Raw genomic sequence first — 25,878 nt, 5'->3', positions numbered from 1 at the left:
GGGGCGCCTGGGTGGCTCGGTCGGTTAAGCGTCTGACTTCGGCTCAGGTCATGATCTCACGGTCCGTGAGTTCGAGCCCCACATCGGGCTCTGTGCTGACCCCTCAGAGCCTGGAGCCTGTTTCAGATTCTGTTTCTCCCTCTCTCTCTGCCCCTCCCCTGTTCATGCTCTGTCTCTCTCTGTCTCAAAAATAAATAAACGTTAAAAAAAATTAAAAACAACGAATGAGAGCTTGTCATTTGGAACAACATGTTGGGACAAAAAGGTATTATGCTAAGTGAAAATAAGTCAGACAGAGAAAGACAAATACCATATGATTTTGCTTATATGTAGAAACCAAAAAACAAAACAAATGAACAAACAAACAAAGCAGAAACAATCATAAATACAGAGAACAAACTGGCAGTTGCCAGAGGGGAGAAGGATGATGGGATGGACAAAACGGATGAAGGGAGTGGGTGGTAGAAGCTTCTAGTTATGGAATGAATAAGTCACAGGATGAAATGTACAGCATAGGGAATATAAATCGATGATACTGTTATAGTGTTGTATGGTAAGAGATGGTAGTAGCTACAGTTGTGTTGAGCATAGATAGCATAACGTATAGAGTTGTCCACTCACTATGTTGTACACCTGAAACTAATGTAACATTCTGTGTCAACTAACTTTAATAAAACAATGGGTTTTTATGGGGGGGGGGGAATAAAAAGAAGTGTTATTTTATTTTATTTTATTTTTTTTTTTTTAATTTTTTTTTCAATGTTTTTTATTTATTTTTGGGACAGAGAGAGACAGAGCATGAAAGGGGGAGGGGCAGAGAGAGAGGGAGACACAGAATCGGAAACAGGCTCCAGGCTCTGAGCCATCAGCCCAGAGCCCGACGCGGGGCTCGAACTCACGGACCGCGAGATCGTGACCTGGCTGAAGTCGGAGGCTTAACCGACTGCGCCACCCAGGCGCCCCAAGAAGTGTTATTTTAATTTGCACTTCCACCCAATTCAAAATAATTCCTAATTGTATAAAAATTTTTTTCAAAATTATATGATATTTCTTGTCCGTTGGCAAGTGCTGTCAGAGAGAAACATTATAAGTGGTCAATTAATGTTAACAGACAATGCTTAAAAACTATCTCCTTAGAGTGCCTGGGTGGCTCAGTGGGTTAAGCGTCCAACTTCAGCTCAGGTCATGATCTCGGGGTTCATGGGTTCCAGCCCTGCATGGGACTCTGACTGGTAGTACAAAGCCTGCTTGGGATTCTCTCTCTCTCCCTCTCTATGCCCATTCCCCACTTGTGCTCGCTCTCTCTCTCTCTCTCTCTCTCTCTAATATAAACTTAAAAAAAAAAAAAAAAAACTACTTTAAAATAATTGTTTATATCTCCATCGGCATGTGGACACATAGTTATAATTTTATGGTATATAAACAGAGTTAATATTTCTAATCAATCTAAACTTAGAATAACTAAGTACATAATTTTATGCAAAAATCACAGTTCATTTAACAAATTTATAGTACATCATCATCTTCCTCAGAGAGTATCGTGACTGCCATGGTTTCTCCTTTCTTATTTAACCACTACTCTAGAGATAACTATACTCTCAGAATTTCAGAGGCTTCCACAGTAGTTGGTACCTTTGGATTCAATAATTCTTGGTTAAGGGTTAAAAAAAAGTAGCCAGGGCACCTGCGTGGCTCAGTCAGTTAAGCATCCAACTTTGGCTCAGGTCATGGTCTCACAGTTCTTGAGTTTGAGCCCCATATCAGGTGAGCTCGAGTCCTGCACCAGGTAAGCTTGAGCCCCGCTTCGGGTTTCTCTCTCTCCCTCTCTCTCTCTTTCACTCTCTCTGCCCTCATGGGATTCTTTCTCTCTCTCTCTCAAAATAAATAAATAAATAAATAAATAAGTAAGTAAGTAAGTAAGTAAATAAATAAATAAATAAGAGCCACAAATTTCCTTGACTATGGGAATAATCTCTCTGGTATGCTGTGATCAAGTTTCCAACACAAAAATATTTTAAGGTTCTATAAATTTATTACTTAATAATTTAAATTATACTGCTATTAGAAATACTATCAGAAAATCTTTTAATAAAATAATCTGTTAAAAATATATTTCTTTTGCAGATTACCTTGCCTGCTGTATCAGGATGATTCGTCTTGATTTCATATTCCAGCCTGTATTGAATGTAATCCAGATCAGAGTCAGCTTTCTGGAACTAGAGATCAGCATAAATCATTTTTTGTGAACCAAAAGACATACTAATAAACATTAACTGTTAACTATTCTTTTATATTTACATTTTTTTAGCATTTCAATATGAAATATACTAATTTTAGAAATATGGAAATAAGTATATAAAACCTCCATCATTTATAATACCCATGCTTCTATTAAAAATTTAAAAACTAGGGGCGCCTGGGTGGCTCAGTCGGTTAAGCGGCCGACTTCGGCTCAGGTCATGATCTCGTGGTCCGTGAGTTCCAGCCCCGCGTCGGGCTCTGTGCTGACAGCTCGGAGCCTGGAGCCTGTTTCAGATTCTGTGTCTCCCTCTCTCTGACCCTCCCCCGTTCATGCTTTGTCTCTCTCTGTCTCAAAAATAAATAAACGTTAAAAAAAAAAATACAATAAAAAATTTAAAAACTAGTTAACATTTTGAAAGTTGTTTCTCTATGCATCTCTCTTAGATTTAGAGCTAAAATTAAGACACTAAGTAACCACTGTCACATATTAACACAAGAACTAACAACAGTTTCCAAAATTCCCAAGATCAGTGACACTCTCATCAGTTAGGTACTGTTTTTCTAACTCTGGTAGGAAATGTTCAAGTTAAAACACACAACAAATTTATTTTCAGGGATACCTGCAATGTTACCATCATCTGCAACCCCATTAAACAATGAACTATGAGTGTTTGCCACACAGACCAAAATTAGACACCTTAAAGAGACATAAATTATACAAGAGAAGGCTACATATAGTACAGGAGTAGTAGTCTCAATAACCCCAGTTTACTGAACCTGAGTCCCAGCATGGGTCCTTGATCTGCAGTAAATCTCTAAGGGAGAGAAAAAAGGGGAAAACTAGCACAGGCTGTAAAATACATGTGTGCGTACATATAGAAAAGTTGGGAAGCATATAGATCAGAGTGTTAAAAGTGGTCTATCTCTAAATGTGGTATAAATATAAAGTATTCTTAATTTTTGGAAATTGTGCTTCTTTTACATAATCTTAAAGCATGTGCTGTCTTGAATTTATCAGGGAAACAACCAGGATCCTTTGAGTTTACTCTGAAAGGCAAAACATGTTTTTTTCAGGAATAGTCTCCCATTCCTAGGCTACAACCAAGAAGACTGCTTTGGGGAGAAGGTTCAGACCTTACCAAGGGGTTAGGCTCTGGACTAAAGATTGGTTCTTCATATTTTGAAGCCTTAGTGGAAAGAACAAAAGCCAACAAAAACTGTTAAAAGTAGTCATCAGGTCTAATGAGAAATGATGTACAGATATTTTTGTTATAAAAAAAGGTAAACTGAGAGTTCTACTTTGGAATGTGGAGTAAAATAAAATGGGTCTCAGAAGTTAAAATGCTTCTAAGGTCAGAACTGTCAAATTGAACAGAGTATCAGAAATACACTAAAGCTTCTATCACTAATAACTTCTCTCATTATTGGCCTAAATTTGAATGGAATACTTTGTAATTACCAAAATTCTATCTTTATAACCGAAACCTTTTGGAATAGAAATAGAAGAAAAAGAGAAAGTCAGTTTTTGTTTTTAATTTTTTTCTAAGAATCTGTATCTGATTTCCATCTCTAACAGCAGGGAGTTGCTATGAATCAGAAAAACAAATATAGAAGTTGTTAATTAAAACCTATACTTAAAATGTTTTTCAGGGGCACCTGGGTGGTTAAGTGTCCACCAGTTAAGTGTCAGACTTCGGCTCAGGTCATGATCTCATGGTTCATGAGTTCAAGCCCCACATCGGGCTCTGTGCTGACAGCTCAGAGTCTGAATCCTGCTTCAGATTCTGTGTCTCCTTCTCTCTCTGACCCTCCCCCACTCACACTCTGTCTCTGTCTCTCAAAAATAAATAAACGTTGAAAAAAAATTTTTTAAGTGTTTTCCAAAAATGAAGGTTTTTTATTTGCTTATACACTTGCCAGATTAGATGTCATGATTAAATTGTACAATGATTAGATTTCATTAAGCAGATTACTAATTACTACATATGCATATGTGTATGTATATAAAGAAAATTCCTGTTGGCATAATTTCCCATATTGAAATATGCTTGGGGATTAACTTTTCCTTTACATTAAAAAAAAAAAAAACTTACTAACCTATATAACATGTGGATGGAAAATATGGGGAAAGGGAAAGGGACAAGGGAGAGGGCAAATCCAATTAACAAAGACTCAAAGCATTCAAGACCTGATTTGTTTAATGATTGAAAAAGACTACACTCCCATGGCTTTATATATAGTTCAAGGCATTATATAACAGTCTAAAGCATAATTTTATTTTTTAAAAGATTTTATTTTTAAGTAATCTCTACACCCAATGTGGGGCTCAAACTCACAACCCTGAGACCAAGAGTCACATGTTTCACCAACTGAGCCAGCCAGATACCCTTAAAGCATAATTTTAAATAAAAGTTTCTAAAACTTTTAAGTTATCACAGAATTCTAAGAATTATGGGATTTGTGGCTCCAGGGTCACCTCAAGGCAGAATCTTTCAACCTACTGAATGGGAGAAGATATTGCAAAAGACATATCTGATAAAGGGTTAATATCCAAAATATGTAAAGAACTGCCACACCTCAACACCCCAAAAAAAACAAATAATCCAATCAAAAAATGGGCAGAAGACATGAACAGATATTTCTCCAAAGATATATAGATGGCCAACAGACACATGAAAAGATGTTCAACATCACTCATCATCAGGGAAATGCAAATCAAAACCACAGTGAGAGATCAGTTCACACCTGTCAGAATAGCTAAAATAAAAAACTCAAGAAACAGCAAGTTTGGTAAGGACGTAGAGAAAAAGGAACGCTTATGCAGTCTTGGTACGAATGCAAACTGGTGCAGCCACTGTGGAAAATAGTATAGAGGTTCCTCAAAAAGTTAAAATTAGAACTACCTTACAATCCAGTAATTGCACTACTGAATATTTACCCAAAGAATACAAAAACATTAATTCAAGGAGATATATTCACCCTGATGTTTATTGTAGCATTATTTACAATAGCCAAACTATGGAATCAGCCCAAGTGTCCATTGATAAATGAATGGATAAAGAATATGTGATATATATACACATACACACACATACATAATGGAATACTATTGGGCAATTAAAAAGAATGAAATCTAGCCATTTCCGGGGCGCCTGGGTGGCGCAGTCGGTTAAGCGTCCGACTTCAACCAGGTCACGATCTCGCGGTCCGTGAGTTCGAGCCTCGCGTCAGGCTCTGGGCTGATGGCTCGGAGCCTGGAGCCTGTTTCCGATTCTGTGTCTCCCTCTCTCTCAGCCCCTCCCCTGTTCATGCTCTGTCTCTCTCTGTCCCAAAAATAAATAAAAAACGTTGAAAAAAAAATTAAAAAAAAAAAAAAAGAAATCTAGCCATTTCCAACAATATAGATAGAACTAGAGAGTATCTAGTGAAATAAGCCAGTCAGAGAAAGACAAATACCATATGATTTCACTCATATGTATTATTTAAGAAACAAAAAAAATGAACAAAGGAAAAAGGAAGACAGAGAGAAACCAAAAAACACTTAACCACAGAGAGCAAACAGAGGGGATGTGGGGGGTATAGGTGAAATATGTGAAGGGGATTAAGAGTACCCTTATCTTTATGAGCACTGAGTAATATATGGAACTATTGAATCACTGTATTTTACACCTGAAAGTAATATAAAACTATATGTTAACTACATTGGAACTAAAAAAAAAAAAAAAAAAAAAAAAAAAAAAAATTTACTCTAGGAGACTTTTAACTTGTTTATGAAATGGAAATTCTTAAACAGATGTGGTGGTTTTCAATTTGATATTTTAGTTCTGCTTAAAGTTTAACCAGCAGAATCTCAAAGACCATTTAACAATGTTTTCTTTTCAAGACAGTAGTTTTAGCTATGGCTTCCTGTAATACCTTGAGGTCCACTATTTATTAAAATCATCAAAATGGGGCACCTGCGTGGCTCAGTCGGTTAAGTGTGCAACTCTTGATTTCAGCTCAAGTCATGATCTCTCCATTTGTGAGATGGAGTCCCAAGTCGGGCTCTGTGCTGACAGCATTGAGGCTGCTAGGGATTCTCTCTCTACTGCACTTTCCCTCTCTCAAAATAAATAAATAAACTTTTAAAAAATATAAAATAAAATCATCGAACTGTATCAACAATAAGTGGTTCCTGCTTTTAAGTAACTTACATTTTAATAAGATACCAAAGAGGGTGCTTCCAATCAATGATATGATAAACTCAGCTAAATTTTCAAAACTGTTTGCAAACCACAATTGTTAAACACAGGTATAACTAAAATTTAAATTCTATAAATGTACCACTAAATAAATTATTAAAAATAAATACATACTAAAAAACCATAACTTCCTAGTTATTTTACTATATATTACTATTATATATGCTCTTGAGATCTATCATATGTACATAGTGAAAATACTGTATCATGTGCTACTACTGTGCATGTCCTCCCAAATCCACTTTCAATGACATCATGCTGGTAGTTTGAAATCAGTCAAGGTGTAAATATTTACACCAGGGAAACTGGCAAATGCTAAAAATCAGGATTTCCCACCTCTTCCTCCCCCTAGCTGCTATGTATACTTACTTCTGCTTTAAAAAGATTTTTTAAAATTCCCACCCCCACCTTGAGTAATGTACCCACATTTCTATTTGAAAAATATTTCAGAAGTTACACAGAATTGTAAACAGACTTTCAAAGACAAGGGGAGGAGGGAATGGGGAGTTATCGTTCAATGGGTACAGAGTTTCAGTCAGGAAAAATGAAGACGTTCTGGAAATGCATGGTGGTAATGGTTATGCAACAATAAGAATGTACTTAATACCACTGAACTGTAAACTTAAAATTGATAAAATGGTAAATTTTGTTATATATATTTTATCACAATTAAAAACTTTTTAAAAGAAAAAGCTTGAAAGTAGAATGGGAAAACAGCTTGAAAGTAGAATGTAATCCTCTATGAAGAATTGAACAGAATATTTTGTGATAATACACAGGGCAAGTATTTACTCATTAGTGAATCAGTGGGCTAGGGAATAAGCAGGGAACAAAAAAGAAAAGGATACCAATGCAATTGTTCAAGATTCACTGATTTGAACTCTTCATTTTATAAATGAAGAAATAGTCTAGGGCGCCTGGGTGGCTCAGTGGGTTATCGCCCAACTTTGGTTCAGGTGATGATCTCACAGTTCTGTTTGTGAGTCCGAGCCCCAGGATGGGGATCTCAGCTGTCAGCACAGAGCCTGCTTCAGATCCTCTATCCCCCAATCTCTCTGCCCCTCCCCTGCTCAGGTGCACACATATGTGTGCTCTCTCTCTCAAAAATAAACATTTAAAAATAAAAAAATCTAAGTGATTTGCCTCTAGTTGTATTTTCATTAGTATGTTTTTTAAGCAGTTGAACCAAAGTCTATATGTGATATACATAACATTAAAGCCAATAAAAGTCACATAGATGGGGGACAAATGTAAAGACTTTACCTAAAGTTAAAGTTTAAAGTTTGGGTTTTTTTCAGTTTCAAATCTATCACTGGTTAGCCTATTAAAAAACTCCCTCTGGGGGCACCTGGGTGGCTCAGTTAATTAAGTGTCGGTACTCTTGATTTTGGTTCAGGTCATGATCTCGCAGTTCGTGGGCCCCACCCTGACAGCACAGAGCCTGCTTGGGATTCTCTCTCTCCCTCTCTCCGCCCCTGCCCTGCTCGTGCTTACTTGCTCTCTCAAAATAAATAAACTTAAAAAAAATAATAAATAAATAAAATAAATTTATAAAAATTCCCTCTGAACACAATCTAGTCGTATGGTCCAGGAAAAAGAAAAGGATTGAGATACATGGTAAAAGTTCTAACCCTGTTATCCCTAACAAGCTATGTGGCCCTAAGTAAGTCTTCCATCTCTCTGGGTCTCTTCTATTAAATGAGAGTTGGAAATCTAAGGTCCCCTTCAACACTATCATTCTATTATTTCATAATTCTACAAATAAACCCTTTTAATTTATCAAAATGTTAAAATTTAGAAGATAAATTTCCTCCTAAGACATTAAAAATCGACATTTGAGTTTCAGATTTAAGGTTTATATTAAGAATTAGCTTCTACTATTTGTTTTCTTCCTAAACAAAGATGAATGTTGCTTCAGTTTCAGCAACATAGTTTCTGCAACCTGCCCATTGTTCTTCCCAAACACCAAAACCCTATAAGCAATATTGCACTACTCAGAGCTATTTACACAGCAGAGACAATATCGATAGGGTTCTAGGATCTGGTCATAAAAGGAAAACTTTTTAGTCACATGGTAGGAAATTTCCTGACCAATTAATATAGTCTCCAAAATTCATTAGTGTCTGATTAATGGAGCAAATTGATACTGCTAAACATCATTCACTAGCCCTTGTCAGTTTTAAATTAGTCTCTTAAAGCCTTGTAAACAGTGAGGTTACTCTTTACACTCCACCTTAGCCAAAAGGCTGAGAAGCAATGTGAGGTTACTCTTTATTTACCTTTAAGTGATGTTATTCTTAGGAACATTATAATATTTAAAATAAAAAACCAGTGCTTTAAAGAAAAAACACACAAGACATTCATATTTTCAGAAGCCAGTTTTCTTCTAAATCAGAAACAAAAATAAGTGGAAATTTTTATACCCATCCTGAGAGTAATAAATAAAATATGCAATTTAGCTGGGAAAAGTCCATTGAGATCAATATTAAAGCCCCAAAGACAGCCAAATTACATTCTGCCATTTGAATATCCTTGGAAACAGACTGGGACTGTAAGGAAGATACTTAAAAAAATGGAAAAAGGAATAGTTTAGGAAATAACTTTGAATTTTACAATATGCTACAAATTTCATAAACATATAATATTGTTATACTAGTTTTATTATAATTGGCTTAAGGCTTTAAAGTAAATGGCACACTGCATTACATACCACTCAACGGCAAGGAGGAAAGAACTGCAGACCAAGTTAAAAAAACTTCCTTTTACAAACAACCTATAGATTCTTACTACCGCAATAGAGCTCCCTTTTAAAAGGACCAGTGCTGTAAAAAAGCAAACACATCGGCTTATGAGTTTGTCTCAACAGCATCAAATTACAGGAAAAGGAAGAAATACGGCAGTCTTGTCTGAGATGAGAGGAATTGGTAGAGGTACATTCTAGACTCAGTAGCTAGGCTTAAAAATACATTTTACAGGGGCACCTGGGTAGTGCAGTCGGTTGAGCATCTGACTTCAGCTCGGGTCAGGAGCTCATGGTTCATGAGTTCAAGCTCTGAGCTGTCAGCACAGAGCCTGGAGCCTGCTTCAGATTCTGTCTCCCTCTCTCTCTCTGCCCACCCCCCCCCCCCACTCACTCTCTCTGTCTCTCTCTCAAAAATAAACATTGAAAATTTTTAAAAAAGAAATACATTTAACTTAGAAACATTATTTAATGGGAGAACTGGGCATTGTAATACTTCCAGATCTAGGTTATATTATCAACCAAAGAATCCAATATTTTTTGTTTTGGGTTGGTTTTTTTTCCCAAAGAATCTAATACTTAATGAATGCACCCCTCTCTCCAAGGCAGATTTTGAAACACCTTTATCTACCCTCATTTTCTTTTATTCATGGCTCCAGCTTACCATTTCATTTATTATATTATAATCATTTGCTCAGTAGCATCACCACTTGATTTCAATTGTCTTGAGGGAAAAAGCCCTGCCTTCCTTTTTATATCCCTGAGTTTTTAATATACAACCAAATGTTCAATGACAAAAAGGAAGATGAAAGAACATTCATTACTTTGAAAGAACAAACAGCGTGGGAACCCAACCACCATCTAAAGCCTATTTTAAGAAGAAATATTTCAAGTTCTCAACAAGTTGAGGGCCACCTCTAATGTATACAAAATCACGATTGTTTTTTGTATATTTCTGCTGGAGACTTGATTATCCAGTCTCTTCCAAATAGAACAAACACATGCCAATGCATGTCTAAAACTGATAAGCACTAATATGCACAAGCACCAAGTTGCAGACATGTTATTTCCAGCAAATAGTAACATCAAAGCAGAAGAAAGTGAGCAGAAGCTCCAAGTTCATCAGGTTCCAATATGTAGGCTTATAATTATTACCATTATTATTATTATTATTATTACTGTTATTGTACTACCCTACAATTATTAGGGTAGTACACATACGCAAGCCCTTGCCTATAAAAGATTGGTTTTATCAGTTGAAGGTAGTCTATTTAACTTTTTTAAAGCTTTCAGAATCCTAGATTATTTGTGTTAATTGTTCTATGGACACATAATGGACTACAGGGCCAGATTTTCAAAATATATTTAACAAACTTGGTTTAGAAAAACAATAGTCCTGGGGCGCCTGGATGGCGCAGTCGGTTAAGCGTCCGACTTCAGCCAGGTCACGATCTCGCGGTCCGTGAGTTCGAGCCCCGCGTCAGGCTCTGGGCTGATGGCTCGGAGCCTGGAGCCTGTTTCCGATTCTGTGTCTCCCTCTCTCTCTGCCCCTCCCCCGTTCATGGTCTGTCTCTCTCTGTCCCAAAAATAAATAAAAAACGTTGAAAAAAAAAATTAAAAAAAAAAAAAAAAAAAAAAAGAAAAACAATAGTCCAAAAGATATACCTACAAAAAAATACCTATTTTACCTATGTCTTAATAGTCATAGAATTGAAGGGTGTTTTTCATTTCGCATATCTGTCTTCTAATAAATTACAATGAACATATATTACATGCATAAAAATTATTTAAAGCAGTTTTTTTTTTAGAGAGGGAGCACGCACATGAGCAGGGGAGAGGTGCAGAGAGAGAGAGAGAGAGAGAGAGAGAGAGAGAATCTTTAAGCAGGCTCCATGCTGAGTGGGGAGCCTAATGCAGGGCTCAATCCTATGACCCTGTGATCATGACCTGAGCCTAAATCAAGACTTGGACACAATCAACTGAGCCACCCAGGTGCCCCAAAAGCAAATTTTTTTTTGCGTTTAAGGGCATTCTGTACTAAGCCACTCTTTACTTAAAGATCATTGGGGTGAGGTACCTGGGTGGCACAGTTGGTCGAGCATCCGACTTCAGCTCAGGTCATGATCTCAGTTTGTGAGTTCGAGCCCTGCGTCAGGCTCTGTGCTGACAGCTTGCTCAGAGCCTGGAGCCTGCCTCAGACTCTATGTCTCCCCCTCTCTCTGCCCCTCCCATGTTCATGCTCTGTCTCTCTGTCTCTCTGTCTCTCAATAATAAATAAACGTTAAAAAAAAAAAATCATTGGGTTGAGGACTTCAAGCTGTATTACAAAGCTGTAATCATCAAGACAGTATGGTACTGGCACAAGAAAAGGCACTCAGATCAATGGAACAGAATAGAGAACCCAGAAATGGACCCACAAACATATGGCCAACTCATCTTTGACAAAGCAGGAAAGAATATCCAGTAGAATAAAGACAGTCTCTTCAGCAAGTGGTGCTGGGAAAACTGGACAATGACATGCAGAAAAATAAACCTGGACCACTTTCTTACACCAGACACAAAAATAAACTCAAAATGGATGAAAGACTTAAACCTAAGACAGGAAGACATTAAAATCCTAGAGGAGAAAGCAGGCAAAAATGTCTTTGACCTGGCCTCAGCAACTTCTTACTCAACAGGTCTCCAGAGGCAAGGGACAACTAAAACAAAAATGAACTCTTGGGACCTCATCAAAATAAAAAGCTTCTGCACAGCAAAGGAAACAACCAGCAAAACTAAAAGGCAACCAATGGAATGGGAGAGGATATTTACAAACGACATATCAGATAAAGGGTTAGTATCCAAAATCTAAAAAGAACTTATCAAACTCAACACCCAAAAAGCAAATAATCCAGTGAAGAAATGGGCAAAAGACATGAATAGACACTTCTCCAAAGAAGACATCCAGATGGCCAACTGACACATGAAAAAAATGTTCCACATCACTCATTGTCAGGGGAATACAAATCAAAACCACACTGAGGTACCACCTCACACCTGTCAGAATGGCTAACATTAACCACTCAGGCAACAACAGATGCTGGCGAGGATGCAGAGAAAGAGGATTTCTTTTGCAATGCTGGTGGTAATGCAAACTGGTGCAGCCACTCTGGAAAACAGTATGGAGGTTCTTCAAAAAATTAAAAATAGAACTACCCTACAACCCAGCAATTGCACTACTAGGTATTTATCCAAGGGATACAGGTATGCTGTTTCAAAGGGACACATACACCCCAATGTTTATAGCAGCTCTATCAATAATAGCCAAAGTATGGAAAGAACCCAAATATCCACTGATGGATGAATGGATAAAGAAAATGTGGCACACACACACACACACACACACTGGAGTATTACTCAACAATGAAAAAGAATGAAATCCTGCCATTCACAACTACGTGGATGGAACTAGAGTGTATTATGCTAAATGAAATTAGTCAGTCAGAGAAAGACAAATATCATATGACTTCACTCATATGAGGACTTGAAGATACAAAACAGATGAACATAAGGGAAGGGAAGCAAAAATAATATAAAAACAGGAAGGGGGACAAAAACATAAGAGACTCTTAAATATGGAAAACAGAGGGTACTGGAGGGGTTGGGGGGGGGGGAATGGGCTAAATGGATAAGGGACATTAAGGAATCTACTCCTGGGGCACCTGGGTGGCTCAGCCGGTTGAGCGTCCAACTTCAGCTCAGGTTATGATCTCACGGTTCGTGGGTCCGAACCCCACATCGGGCTCTGTGCTGACAGCTCAAAGCCTGGAGCCTGTTTTGAATTCTATGTCTCCCTCTCTCTCTTTGACCCTCTGCCACTCATGCTGTCTCCCTCTGTCTCAAAAATAAAATAAATAAATAAATAAACATTACAAAAAAAAAAAAAAGGAATCTACTCCTGAAATCATTGTTGCCCTATATGCTAACTTGGATGTAAATTAAAAAAAATAACAAATCAAATTAAATGGTAAAAAAAAAATCATCAGGGTTGGGGCACCTGGCTAGATCAGTTGGTAGGGTGTGACTCTTGATCTCGGGGTTATAGGTTTGAGCTCCATGTTGGATAGAGATTACTTAAAAAAAATCTTTATTTTTTTTTTTTCAACATTTTTTATTTATTTTTGGGACAGAGAGAGACATAGCATGAACGGGGGAGGGGCAGAGAGAGAGGGAGACACAGAATCGGAAACAGGCTCCAGGCTCCGAGCCATCAGCCCAGAGCCCGATGCGGGGCTCGAACTCACGGACCGCGAGATGGTGACCTGGCTGAAGTCGGACGCTTAACCGACTGCGCCACCCAGGCGCCCCCAAAAAAATCTTTATTTAAAAAAAGAAAAGATCATTGGGGTTTCCAATGCCTGTAGAATTGATCCCAACTTTTAGTGTAATTTTTCACAAGATGACGATAACATGCTCTTCATCAGTGCCTCACATCTTACAACCTCAGCCACACTGAATTCATCGTGCCAAATATCCACGCTGTTTTTTAAAATCACTGATTTCTGGGGTGCCTGGGTGGCTCAGTCATTCAAGCGTCCAACTCCTGATTTCAAGTGCAACTTGGCTGGAATCTGGTGCTCTAGGTTAGGCTGAGTTTGGTGGCTCTCATTGCAGTTCTATTGCCAGGTGTCTCTCATACTCTTTGAACCAGAAGATAATTCTTCTCATGGAGATAACAGGGTTAGCAAAAATACACAAAGCCTTTCAAATTCAGAGTTGGCACACTGTCCACTCTATCCATATGTCACTGGCCACAGCACATCCAGAAGCAGGGAAATGTACTTTGCCCATCACGAAATCATGCGGACACAGGTACAATCTTCCAGTTACAAAATAAGTAAGTCAGGGGTATGTAATGTACAGTATGGTGACTATAGTTAATATTGTATCGTATGTTCGAAAGTTGATGAGAGTAGATCTTAAAGCCTTGTGAAAAATTTAAATAAGTAAAAAAGTAGAAAAATATATAACTATGTGTGGTAATAGAGTTTAACTAGACTTACTGTGATCATTTCACAATATATACACATACTGAATCACTATTTTGTACATCTGAAGTTAATATAATGATATATGTCAATTATATCTCAACAAAAACCACAATAGAATATGGATCCACAGAAGAGTAAAGAATTGGGGTGAATCATTCACTTTACTAGAATACTACTATTTTCTTTGGGGGAAAGAAAAAACCAGAGTAGGTCACTGTGGTACATGTAAATGATAGACATGGTATTATTACAAGAATATTCAGATAAACATTCCTTTCAGTTATTTTTTTTAGACTTCTTGTTTATGCTATCTTACATGAAATAAACAGGGCAATGAAGCATGTAGAACACAAAAATCCATACACAATGACAGAATCAGAAGTTAAATTTCAAAAAAAAAAAAAAGTTAAATTTCCCTATAGTTTACCCAAAACCTGAAGTGTATGTATATAAAGATTTGTTTAATTAAAGAACATAGGTTCATGATTACCACAGAACATAAATATATAAAATGTTTAGGAACATAATAAAGAAAAACAGTGTGGTAGAAGTTTTCAACTTAAATTAGCTACAATATTGATATAATGGGTTCTTCATCTCAACCTTACTGCTCCCCTTTTCAACACTGCTGACCCACTGGTAGTTTCCCCCAGTCGGGTAACACCTCTCATCTCTAGCCTTTCACATGCACTGCTTCCTTTGCCTGGAACATTTACCGTTTCCTTCACTGGCTAATACCAGCTCATCGTTGAAGTCTCAGATTAAATTTTACCTCTAACAAGAAGGCTTCCCCAGATTAGGTGCCTCTTTTCTTTTCTTTTTTCTTTTTTTTAATAAATTTTCTCCTCTGCTTTCTTTCCTTTTTTTTTTTTAATTTTATTTATTTATGTAATCTCTACAACCAACAACGTGGAGCTCAAACTCACACCCCCAAGATTAAGTGTTGCAGGCTCCTCTGACTGAGACAGCCAGGTGCCCTTAGGTACCTCCTTCCAATGTGCCCCCCATAGAACCTGGTATTTACTTGTCCCATCATGGCATCTGTCTCAATGTATTTAATTTCTCTGTCTCTCAGATAAGTTTCATAATATGTTAATATGTTATACTTTAGTACTAGCCTGCCCTAGTAACACTTACTGAAAGTATGAAGTACTATCATTTACAATTAGGCAGATAAAGTGGAGAAAGGAGGAATTTATAAAAGTTACGAAACTCTCACATTTCCTAACAAAAATAAATTGTTCTAATAATGTAGGCATATTTTACAGTCACTACATGAAAATCTTTTTTTTTTTTTTTAAGTTTTTATTTAAGTAATCTCTGCACGCAAAATGGGGCTCAATCATGACCCTGAGATCAAGACTCACCCATTCCTGGGACTGAGCCAGCCAGCCACTCCTTACTAAATGAAAATCTTAGCAAAAACTGAGATTATTTCCTCATTGATAAAATGAGAACAAAAACATTGAGTCAAAGAATCAAGGATTGACTTATTCAAACTTTTAAAGTGTTACATACTGGGGCACCTGGGTGGCTCAGTTGGTTGAACATCCAACTTCGGTTCACGTCATGATCTCTAATTCATGAGTTCGAGCCCCACATCAGGCTCGCTGCTGTCAGCACAGAGCCTGCTTTGGATCCTCTGTCTCTCTCTCTCTTTATCTCTCTCTCTCTCTGCCCCTCCCCTGCTTGCGTGCCCAAGCTCACTTACACTGTCTCTCTCGAAAATAAACTTTTTTAAAAAAAAGAAATCTTTTAAAAAATAAAAAACAAATAAATACATAAATAAAATGTTATATATTGAATTCTCTCACTCTCCCTTTTTCTCTGCTCCTCCTGCTCTCTCTTTTTCTCTCTAAATAAATAAACTTGAAAAAAATTCTAAAATGTTATATATTGAGACAAATTAGAAGTATAACCTTTTTAAAATCTAATTGAAGGGGTGCCTGGGTGGCTCAGTTAAGCATCAATTAATGCTTAATCATTAATCAATTAATGCTCAATTAAGCATCCTACTCTTGATCACAGCTCAGGTTATGATTTCACAGTTCATGGGTTCAAGAGCCAAGTTGGGCTCTGAGCTGACATCAAGGAGCCTGCTTGGGATTCTCTCTCTCTCTCAAAATACATAAACTTAAAAAAAAAAAAAAAGCCTAATTAAGAATAAATTTGGTGGCTCCTGAGTGGCTCAGTCAGTTAAGTGTCCAGCTTCTACTCAGGTCATGATATCTCACCATTCGAGGTCATGATCTTGCGGTTCATGGGTTTGAGCCCCATGCCAGGCTCTGTGCTGACAGCTCAGAGCCTGGAGCCTGCTTCGGATTCTGTGTCTCCCTCTCTCTCTGCCCCTGCCCTGTTCATGCTTTCTCTCTCTCTCTCTCAAAAATAAATAAACAAAAAAATATTTTTTTAAAGAATAAATTTTATTTATCGGAGATATTAATATTGAAACTTTGTATTATATTTGGGTAACAAATGTAAGATTTTTTTGTTTTAAAACTTTTACTTTGCTCCAAGGAAGAAGAAAACTTCCCACTTGATTTTAAATGGGTTCATACGTATGACCTCTCATACCCTATTCTTTAAATCAAAGATGTGTTCACATCAAAAATACAGTTTAAGAGGCGTCTGAGTGGCTCAGTTGGTTAAGAGCCCAACTCTAGATTTCAGCTCGGTCATGATCTCGCCATTCATGAGTTCAAGTCATGCATTGGGTGAACTCAGCTGAGCTTGAGCCCAGCTTCAGGTGAGCTTGAGCCCTGCTTCAGGTGAACATGAGTCCCACTTAGGGTGAGGCCCACTTCTCTTTCTCGCTCTCTCTCCCTCTGCCCCTCATGGGATTCTCTCTGTCTTTCCCTCTCTCTCTGCCCCTTGCTCACTTTCACCCTCTCTCTCTCAAAAACAAACAAACAAACAAAAAAAAAAATGGGGATGCCTGGTGGCTCAGTTGGTTAAGCATCTGACTTTGGCTCAGGTCATGATCTCATGGCTCATGGGTTCCAGCCCCATGTCAGACTCTGTGCTGACAGTTCAGAGCCTGGAGCCTGCTTCAGATTCAGATTCTGTGTCTCTGTCTCTGTCTGCCCCTACCCTGCTTGCTCTCTCTCTCTCTCTCTCTCTCTCTCAAAAATAAATAAAAACATTAAAATAAATTTTTTTAATGAATAAACATTTTAAATAAATAAATGAATGAATGAATGAATGAATGAATGCCAAAGAAGAAAACAGCCACACTGGAGGCAAGGGAGGTAACTCAAAGACTTTATATACAAAATTTGGGAATAAAATGGTTTTATCAAAAGCAGTCATGTTCTTCATCCCCTACCAAATGATGTCCAAATGATGCCTAATAATATCTCAACTATCTTTCTTCCCTCTTGCATCCATTCTTCCAGCTTTTAAGGACATTTGTTTAACAAATAGCTTACTTTTTTCTGAAATTCAATTTATTTGCAATACACATTATAACAGTTTTGGTCTATTTTTATGATCTAGAGCACTAATAGAAGTCACAATCCACAGGTTATGAAAAACTTATAAACAAGACCTATACACTGAAAACTAAAAAACACTGTTGAGAATTATTTTTTAGAGAATGAGAGAGAGAGAGAGAGAGAGAGAGAGAGAGCACGTGCAGGTGCAAACAGGGGAGGTGCAGAGGGAGACGAAGAGCAAGATTCCCAAGCAGGCTCTGCACTGGCAGTGCAGAGCCCAACCAGGCTCAATCTCATGATCATGAGTTCATGACCTGACCCAAAATCAGGAGTCAGATAGATGCCCAACTGACCAAGTCAACCAGGTACCCCAGAGAGAAATTTTAAAAGATCTAATAAATGGAGAGATAATGTTAATTAATCAGAAAATTCATTATTCTTAAAATATCAAATCTCCCCCAAATTATTCTTTAAATTCAACATAATCAAAATCCCAGCAGGCTTTTTTGGTAGAAATTGACAAAAAACAAAACAAAACAAAACAAGACAAAAAACTTATTTGAAATGCAAAATAATTTAAAATTTTTAGAAAACAAGAGCAAAGTCTGAGGCATTATATTAGATGATTTCAAGACTTACTATAAAGCTACAGCAATCATGACAGTATGATATGACATTAAGGAACAAAATAGTTCAAAAATAAGTAAACCAACCCATACACACTTGTACAAAGGAGCTAAGGTAATTCAATGGGGAAATGATAATCTTTTCAACAAAGAACAAGGGAATATCCATATGGAAAAATAAATTAAAAAAAAGAACTTCTACTCTCACTTTATACCACATACAAAAATTAACTCTAAATGGACAGAGATCTAAATGTGAAACTTAGGGGCACCTGGATGGCTCAGTTGGTTAAATGTCCCACTCTTCACTTTGGCTCAGGTCACGATCTCACAGTTTGTGGGTTCAAGCCCCATATCCTGCTCTGTGCTGACAGTGTGGAGGCTGCTTGGGATTCTATCTCAGTTTCTTACTGCCCATCCCCCACTCAGGAACTCTGTCTCTCTCTCTCAAAATAAACTTTTAAAAAAAGTAAATGGCACCGGGGTGGCTCAGTCAGTTAAGCGTCTGACTTCGGCTCAGGTCATGATCTTATGGCTTGTGTGTTCAAGCCCCATGTTGGGCTCTGTGCTGACAGCTCAGAGCCTAGAGCCTGCTTTGGATTCTGTGTCTCCCTCTCTCTGCCCCTCCCCCACTCACACTCTGTCTGTCTCTCTTTCTCTCAAAAAGACAGGTAAACATTAATAAATAAATACAAATAGTTAAATGTAAAAACTAAAACTACAGATAAAAAAGAAACATTTGTGACCTTGAGTTAGGCAAAGATTTGTGAGATAGAACACAGAAACCATAATCCATAGAAGAATAAATGTGTAAATTGGACTTCATCAAAATTTTTTATGTGAGAGGGTAAATAACAGAGAAAATTAAAGGGCTCTCATAATAATTAAAAAGACAAACATTTCAATTTGAAAACTGATTCAAAGATTTCAACAGATATTTCACTAGAGAAGATATATCAACTGCAAACAAGCACATGAAAAGATGTTCAATATCATTAGCCATTCTGGAAATGCAAATTTAAACTAATGAGATACCACTACACAACTACTAGAATAGCTAAAATGAAGAAGACTGACAATACCAAGATACCAAATGTTGGTAAAGATGTGGTGAAACTGGAACCCTAAATCACAGCTTTGGTAAAGATTTCAGCAATTTCTTATGAGATGAAGCATATACTTTATCACACTACCCCAGAGAAACAAAAACATTACGTCCAAACATTACAAAAAACATTATGTCCAAAGACTTATACCACAATATATAAATACCACAACAACTTTATTCATAATAGGCAAAACCTACAAACATCCCAAAATCCATAATCTAGTAAATGGATAAACAATTTGTAAATCTATAGCAATGGAATACTACGCAGCAATGAAAATGATCCAACTACTAATATGTACAACAACATGGATGAATCTTATTGTGTTAAGTGCAAGAAGCCAGGCACAAAAAACTGCAAGTTATAAATGATTCAACTTATGTGAATTTCTAGAAAAGGGAAAACTAGAGATCAATGATTGTCAGAAAGTTTGAGGGGAGGAGGTTGACTACAAAGGGGCAGGAAACGTCAGGTGATAGAAATGTTCTTTCTGTACTGTCTGTGGTGGTGGTTACATGACTGTTCACATTTGTCAAAACTCATCAAATTGTACAACTAAATTTGGAAAGTTTTATTGTATGTAAGTTATATCTCAAAATCAATTACAAAAAAAGTAATGAATGTATACTTTATTATATTTCATTATTGCAAAAAAGAACTTTAAAACAAGCATTCTCAAGTTTTAAATTCAAGTACAAACTACATAGTACACAAAATTAATACCAAATAAGATTTGGGGCAAGTTATCATATGAAATATACAGCAGAGATTGTTTTCATCACTTACTAATTCACCTTAAAACTCAAAAAAAAAAAAAAAAAAGATTTGCCAGAACCTATCCAAATCTGTGATAGAAAGAAGCAAAATACAAAGAACTACTCATTTAAACAAGCCATAACAACTCTAGCTATAATAAGTATTATGTCAGTGTGTTTCATAATGCATTATGACAGTGAGCTTTTAGTTAAAAAAATTTTTTTCTTCAAGTTATGACTTTCTAAAACATACACTTTGGGTAATAAAATTATATACTTTTTAGTAACAAAGGTTGTAATAAATTACTCACAGATAATGAAGAAAGATGTAAGGCAAGAATCAAAATTCTGGTGTGCATTCTGCTTTCAGATGCTTTGACAATACTATTGCACTGCTAGCTGTAAAGTACAGTAGTGCAATAAAGTCAGAGCATTCGTTAGCAGAAATTGGTAGGAAAGGAACACAAAAGCATCTTGCATCAGTTGAAGCTTCAGTGTGAAAAGAATTTAAAGAAGGGCTGCTATTTTGTACAGAAGACACCCCAAACCTAAGAATATGTATATCAATGTTAAAAAGAATTGAATCTAAATATCAAAATACTAGTTTTCTGATGACTGACCTATGATTAATATTCAACAGAAATCTGTAGAAAGGAATTGTGTAAATACGTCCTAAGCTTTAGAAGTTATTAACATGGGTATTGTTGAAACGTTAGGACTGGTATTAACAAAACCAGTTATAATTACTACCAAAGCAAAGTTGTGAAAAAGATTACTGTTCTTGAGACCTGTTGGTTAGCTCCCCATAGCAAATGATTAAGAATATCAGAGAAAACAGGGGCACCTGGGTGGCTCAGTCAGTTGAGCGTCCAGCTTTTAACTTTGGCTTGGGTCATGATCTCACTGTTTGTGGGTTCAAAGCCACATTGGGCTTTGTGCTGGCAGTGTGGAGCCTGCTTGGGAGTCTCTCTTTCTCCCTCTCTCTGCCCCAGTCCTGCTCATGTGCTCTCTCTCTAAATAAAGAAACAAACAAACAAACAAACTTAAAAAAAAGAAGAATATCAGAGAAAACAAATGAAAAGTAAAATAAGTTTCTCAATCTCTAAATACCCAATCTATGTTTCTTGAATCTAAACTACATTACATACTAAAAAGCTATAACTGGGGCGCCTAGGTGGCTCAGTCGGTTAAGCGGCCGACTTCAGCTCAGGTCATGATCTCGTGATCCATGAGTTCGAGCCTCGTGTGGGGCTCTGTGCTGACAGCTCAGAGCCTGGAGCCTATTTCAGATTCTGTGTCTCCCTCTCTCTGACCCTCCCCTGTTCATGCTCTGTCTCTCTCTGTCTCAAAAATAAATAAATGTTAAAAAAATTTTTTTTAAATAAAAAAAAAAGAAATAAAAAGCTATAACCATCTTATGGCTTTTTATCTCAAGAGTTTACAGATTTCCAGGGAATTAACGTCTCCTAAACAAGACTTCCTAATAGAATACTATGGAAGGGGATTTTAAAATTTCAGTTAACCCCTGGGGCGCCTGGGTGGCTCAGCCAGTTAAGCATCTGAATCTTAATTTCAGCTTAAGTCATGATCTCACAGTTCATGGAATCAAGCCTGGAGTTGGGCTGCACCCTGAAAGCACAGAGCCTGTTGGCAATTCTCTCTCTCTCTCTCTCTCTCTCTGCCCCTTCCCCACTTGTGCACATGTACACACATGCTCTGTCTTTCTAAAGCAATAAATAAACTTTAAAAAAATATATAAATAGTGCCGTCTGGGTGGCTCAGTTGGTTGAGTGTCCAACTCTTGATTTCAGCTCTGGTCATGAGCCCGGGGTCATGGGATCAAGCCCGTCAGGTTCTATGCTGAGCGTGGAGCATGTTTGAGATTTTCTCTCTCTCTTTCTCCCCACCCCCTCTGCCCCTCTCCCCTGCACTCTCTGTCCGTAAAATTAAAAATAACGTATTTTTATAAATCAATCAATCAATAAATAAAATTTCAGTTAGCCCCTAAAGATCTTAAATACAGGAAATCATCTCCATTTCCTTCCAACAGAAAAATCAAGGAGAAAATAATATATGGTACAGGAGGAGGTTCTGAAATTTTAAGAATCCGGTTTTCTTGGATTCAAGCCAATTATCACCATCCTATCCTTTTAACTGGTAAGACACCATTCAAAAGTCAGATGTAAGCCCAGAAATAGAAATATTATGATAGTATAACATTGTACTTTTGTGCACAATGGTACCACAAAAGAACAGTGGACAAATATCACTCAATCAGTACGTGAAAGGGAAAAAGAGAACAAAGATAACACTACAATGAGTTTATTCCTCCATTAATAATGTTGATTGATGCAAAAATACTTTCCATTGTCACTAATCTTTCTTTAAATCAGCTACTTGGTTAGATTGAACCTCCTAATTTGAGTTAGAAATGAACTCAAATTCAGGACAACTGGAACATGAATGACTAGACCTCAAATCCTAGGCCATACAACTCACGTATTAGAACAGTTCAACTCTGCTAGCCAAGGATCAAGTTTTAAGGAAAGTATTCATAAATAAATAAATAGAAGTATTTAAGAGTGAAATGTTTAATTTTCTGAATTAGAAATTAATCCAAATGAGAAAAATATGAAATATTTTTAAAATAAGAGGATCAGGCTATCTACAAAGTGAGAATACTTTATTTTCAAAGTTCAATAATACGCATTCTCTTTCACTTACTAAATTTTCTTTTCTTTTTATAAATTTTTTTTAATATTTATTTTTTGAAAGAGAAAGAGTGAGTGGGGGAGGGGCAGAGAGAGAGGGAGATACAGAATCTGAAGCAGGCTCCAGGCTCTTTAGCTGTCAGCACAGAGCCAGAGGTGGGGCTCCAACCCAGAACCATTAGATCATGCCCTGAGCCAAACTCAGATGCTTAACTGACTGAGCCACCCAGGGGCCCCTGATTTAATAAATTTTCAAAATTAGTTCCTCAACAAATCCTTTATTCAAGTAAGGTAGAACCAAAACTCAGAGGATTGTACAGGAAATCATTTCTTTCTAATCTTAGAAAATAAACCAGTTCATAGATATAGCACATGGCAAATCTGAAGATGAGATGCACCATCTTTTACTATTCAATCAATAAAAAGCAGTGATAACAAAACTGTAATAGTTCAAATACATTTTTTAAACTCTAATGATTATGGAAACAAACTAATAACTGGAAGTGGGGCGAGGGGAAGGCTACCACTAGGTTACTTGCAAGTAATTTAAGAAGACCTGCTTTCTTCTCTTCACCTCTTAAAAAGAATTTTTAAAAACTACCCAATCATTCAAACACTTAAAAGTTTAAGAGCCTGGCTACCTCATAGTTTTCTAAAATCTACTTTTTTCAAGATGTACACTTAATCATTTTCCCCTTAAATTGTGTTCAATCTAAACATTTAAAAAGGAAAAAGAGGGGGCGCCTGGGTGGCTCAGTGGGATAAGCATCGGACTTCAGCTGAAGTCACGATCTCACAGTTTGAGAGTTAGAGCCCCATGTGCTGACAGCTCGGAGCCTGGAGCCTGCTTGGGATTCTGTCTCCCTCCCTCTCTGCCCCTCCCCCGCTCATTCCCTCTCTCTCCCTCTCTCTCCCTCTCTCGCTCTCTCTCGCTCTCTCTCGCTCTCTCTCGCTCTATCTCAAAAAAAAAATAATAATAATAATAATTAAATAAATAAAAATTGTGTTCAATCTAAAAAAAAAAGTCCTGTGAGAATACTGACTCTCATGCAGTCAAAAAAACCTTAATTGGTACCTCAAAAATAAACAGTCAACTTAAGGGAGGAGGAAAACTGTTAAAAGCAGAATTAGTATCATTTAGCATCTTACAATTAGGCAGAAATCTCCATCTGGAGGGAGAAATTCAGAATGGGTAAAAGGGCAAGATGGTGTTAAACATTTATGCCGGTTGACAGAATCAAACTAGGATACTTGCCATATTTTTGGTTCTTTTGTTGGTTTAAAGGCATTTCGTGATTAAAAAAACCAAAACTCTGAACTGAAAGTTCATTATTACAGGTTTGGAAAGCGGCAAAAACTTCTTCCTTCTTCACTGCTATTCCCTCCCACCCCATTCCCCCCTACTCCCACAAAGAAAATTAAAACTCAAAATTGTTAGAATCAACTGTAAAACTTCAAGTCGAATTTGTATGGGAGAGCCGCTACAATTCATTAATACATCAGGAGAAAATAATAAGATATATCAAGCTCTCACATTTTCTGGAGGTGGGAATCAGGGTATGGGACTCAGTTTCTTCCAGGATCACTACAAGTGTAGATGCTAAGTGACCTAAGGTTCAACTTGGAGAGAGCAACGCTGACACAAATGATATCTAAATTGTAATGCCAGGGTATGGGAGGGCGGGGGAGGGGGGACGGGCGGTTTGAGACGGAGAGTAAAGATTTGAGCTTTTTGAATTAATTGTTATTTTTCTTTAACAAAAAACCGACAGGAGCTCAATGATGGGCGCGTCCTCCAAATTCCTCATTTTAAAGAAAGCCAGCCCAATTCAAACATAGTAATGCAGGGACGGGGTAAGGGCTGAAGATAGAACAAGGGGAACTAAGAAGAAAAAAGCGCGGGCGATCTAGCTGGTAGTCTAAGAATGGGAGAGAGGGAATAAAGAGAACAAGTCAGTAAAGGATCCATAGAAAAAAACTAGGACAGCCCTTCAGCTTGGCGCCCCGGAGCAGGCCAAGCAGCCGCCTGAATCCTTTCCAATTATTCGCCCGCGCCCCCTACTTTCATAAATGAATGAAACTCGGCAACTCGAAAGCAGGGTACCTTCCTTGTCCCAATTCCTCCCGCGCTCCAAGAAAGGAGCTCGAGGTTCAGGTCCCCATCGCTCACACCTTTCCTCCACCCAAGGGCTACCACCTTCGATCCAAACATATATTGGCCTTGGAGCTTCCTCGACCGCTAAGAAGTTGTACACGCGAGTCTAGAACCTTTCTCAGACTTTCTCAACCCGCCTTGAAGAACGTGAACGGCTCTGCCCTAATGGGATTTCTCTCCGCCCCCCTCGGTTTATTCCCCACCTCACCTTCCATCCCCCTTTCTTTGAGTGTGAACGACCTCTCCCCTTCTTGGAGCGGTTAGGGTCTTTGGGGGAGAAATGCAAAAAACGCTGCCTGCACGAGCCACAGTTCCTTGAGGGGCGGAAAGGTTAGGGCACGGAACAAGGAATTCCAAAGGCCCAGCTACCTCAGCATCTCCCGCCATTTCCCTCACGAGTTTCCCGGATGTAACCCCTTCCCCCGCGGCGGTTAAAAGAGACCAGGCGGCTGCAACTCCCTTTGATACAAGAGGAGGGAACTTGAATCTGGTCCAGCTTCTGCCGCCCAGGGTTTCAGGCGACTCGAAATTGCATCCCACCTTGGAGGCCATCCGAGAGAAATAAGCTACCCAGTAGATCTCCTTTATTTTACACTCACCATCAGTTCCAGCTTATCGACCTCCGCCTCCATGTTGAATAGTTGACATTCCTCAGACCGCGGCAGTGCTTAAGCCGCAAACCGTGCTAGCACTGAGAGTGCCTATTGGACAGCTGTCACTCAACGTCTCACGCTCATTGGTTCCCCTTCTTCACCGGTGCCCGCCCATTGGCGACTAAGTAACGCCCCTCCACATGAAACACCTTCTCCAGTTGGACAAAGACACAAAACGCCGCA

The 25,878-nt window shown here is 37.8% G+C and overlaps 1 protein-coding gene across 3 annotated transcripts in view; it reads right to left on the bottom strand.

The window, feature by feature from the left end:
* SKA2 (spindle and kinetochore associated complex subunit 2) overlaps nucleotides 1-25,739 on the bottom strand; it is a 49,743-nt gene extending 24,004 nt beyond the window's left edge. For 2 of the 3 annotated variants that reach the window (XM_042916936.1, XM_042916935.1), the window contains exons 1-2: nucleotides 25,251-25,611; nucleotides 2,130-2,216 (exon numbers count right to left, since the gene is read on the bottom strand). In XM_042916936.1, coding sequence (XP_042772870.1) covers nucleotides 2,130-2,216; nucleotides 25,251-25,594 — 431 coding nt within the window. In that variant the 5' untranslated portion in view covers nucleotides 25,595-25,611. Of the gene's footprint in view, nucleotides 1-2,129; nucleotides 2,217-25,250; nucleotides 25,612-25,641 lie in introns of those variants that run through there. The other variant, XM_042916937.1, reaches the window with a different exon arrangement.
* Between the last annotated feature and the right edge of the window lie 139 nt (nucleotides 25,740-25,878).

This window comes from Panthera leo, chromosome E1, assembly GCF_018350215.1.
Source record: "Panthera leo isolate Ple1 chromosome E1, P.leo_Ple1_pat1.1, whole genome shotgun sequence".
In the NCBI taxonomy this organism is placed as follows: Eukaryota; Metazoa; Chordata; class Mammalia; order Carnivora; family Felidae; genus Panthera; species Panthera leo.
This window is presented reverse-complemented; position numbering and strand designations above follow the sequence as displayed.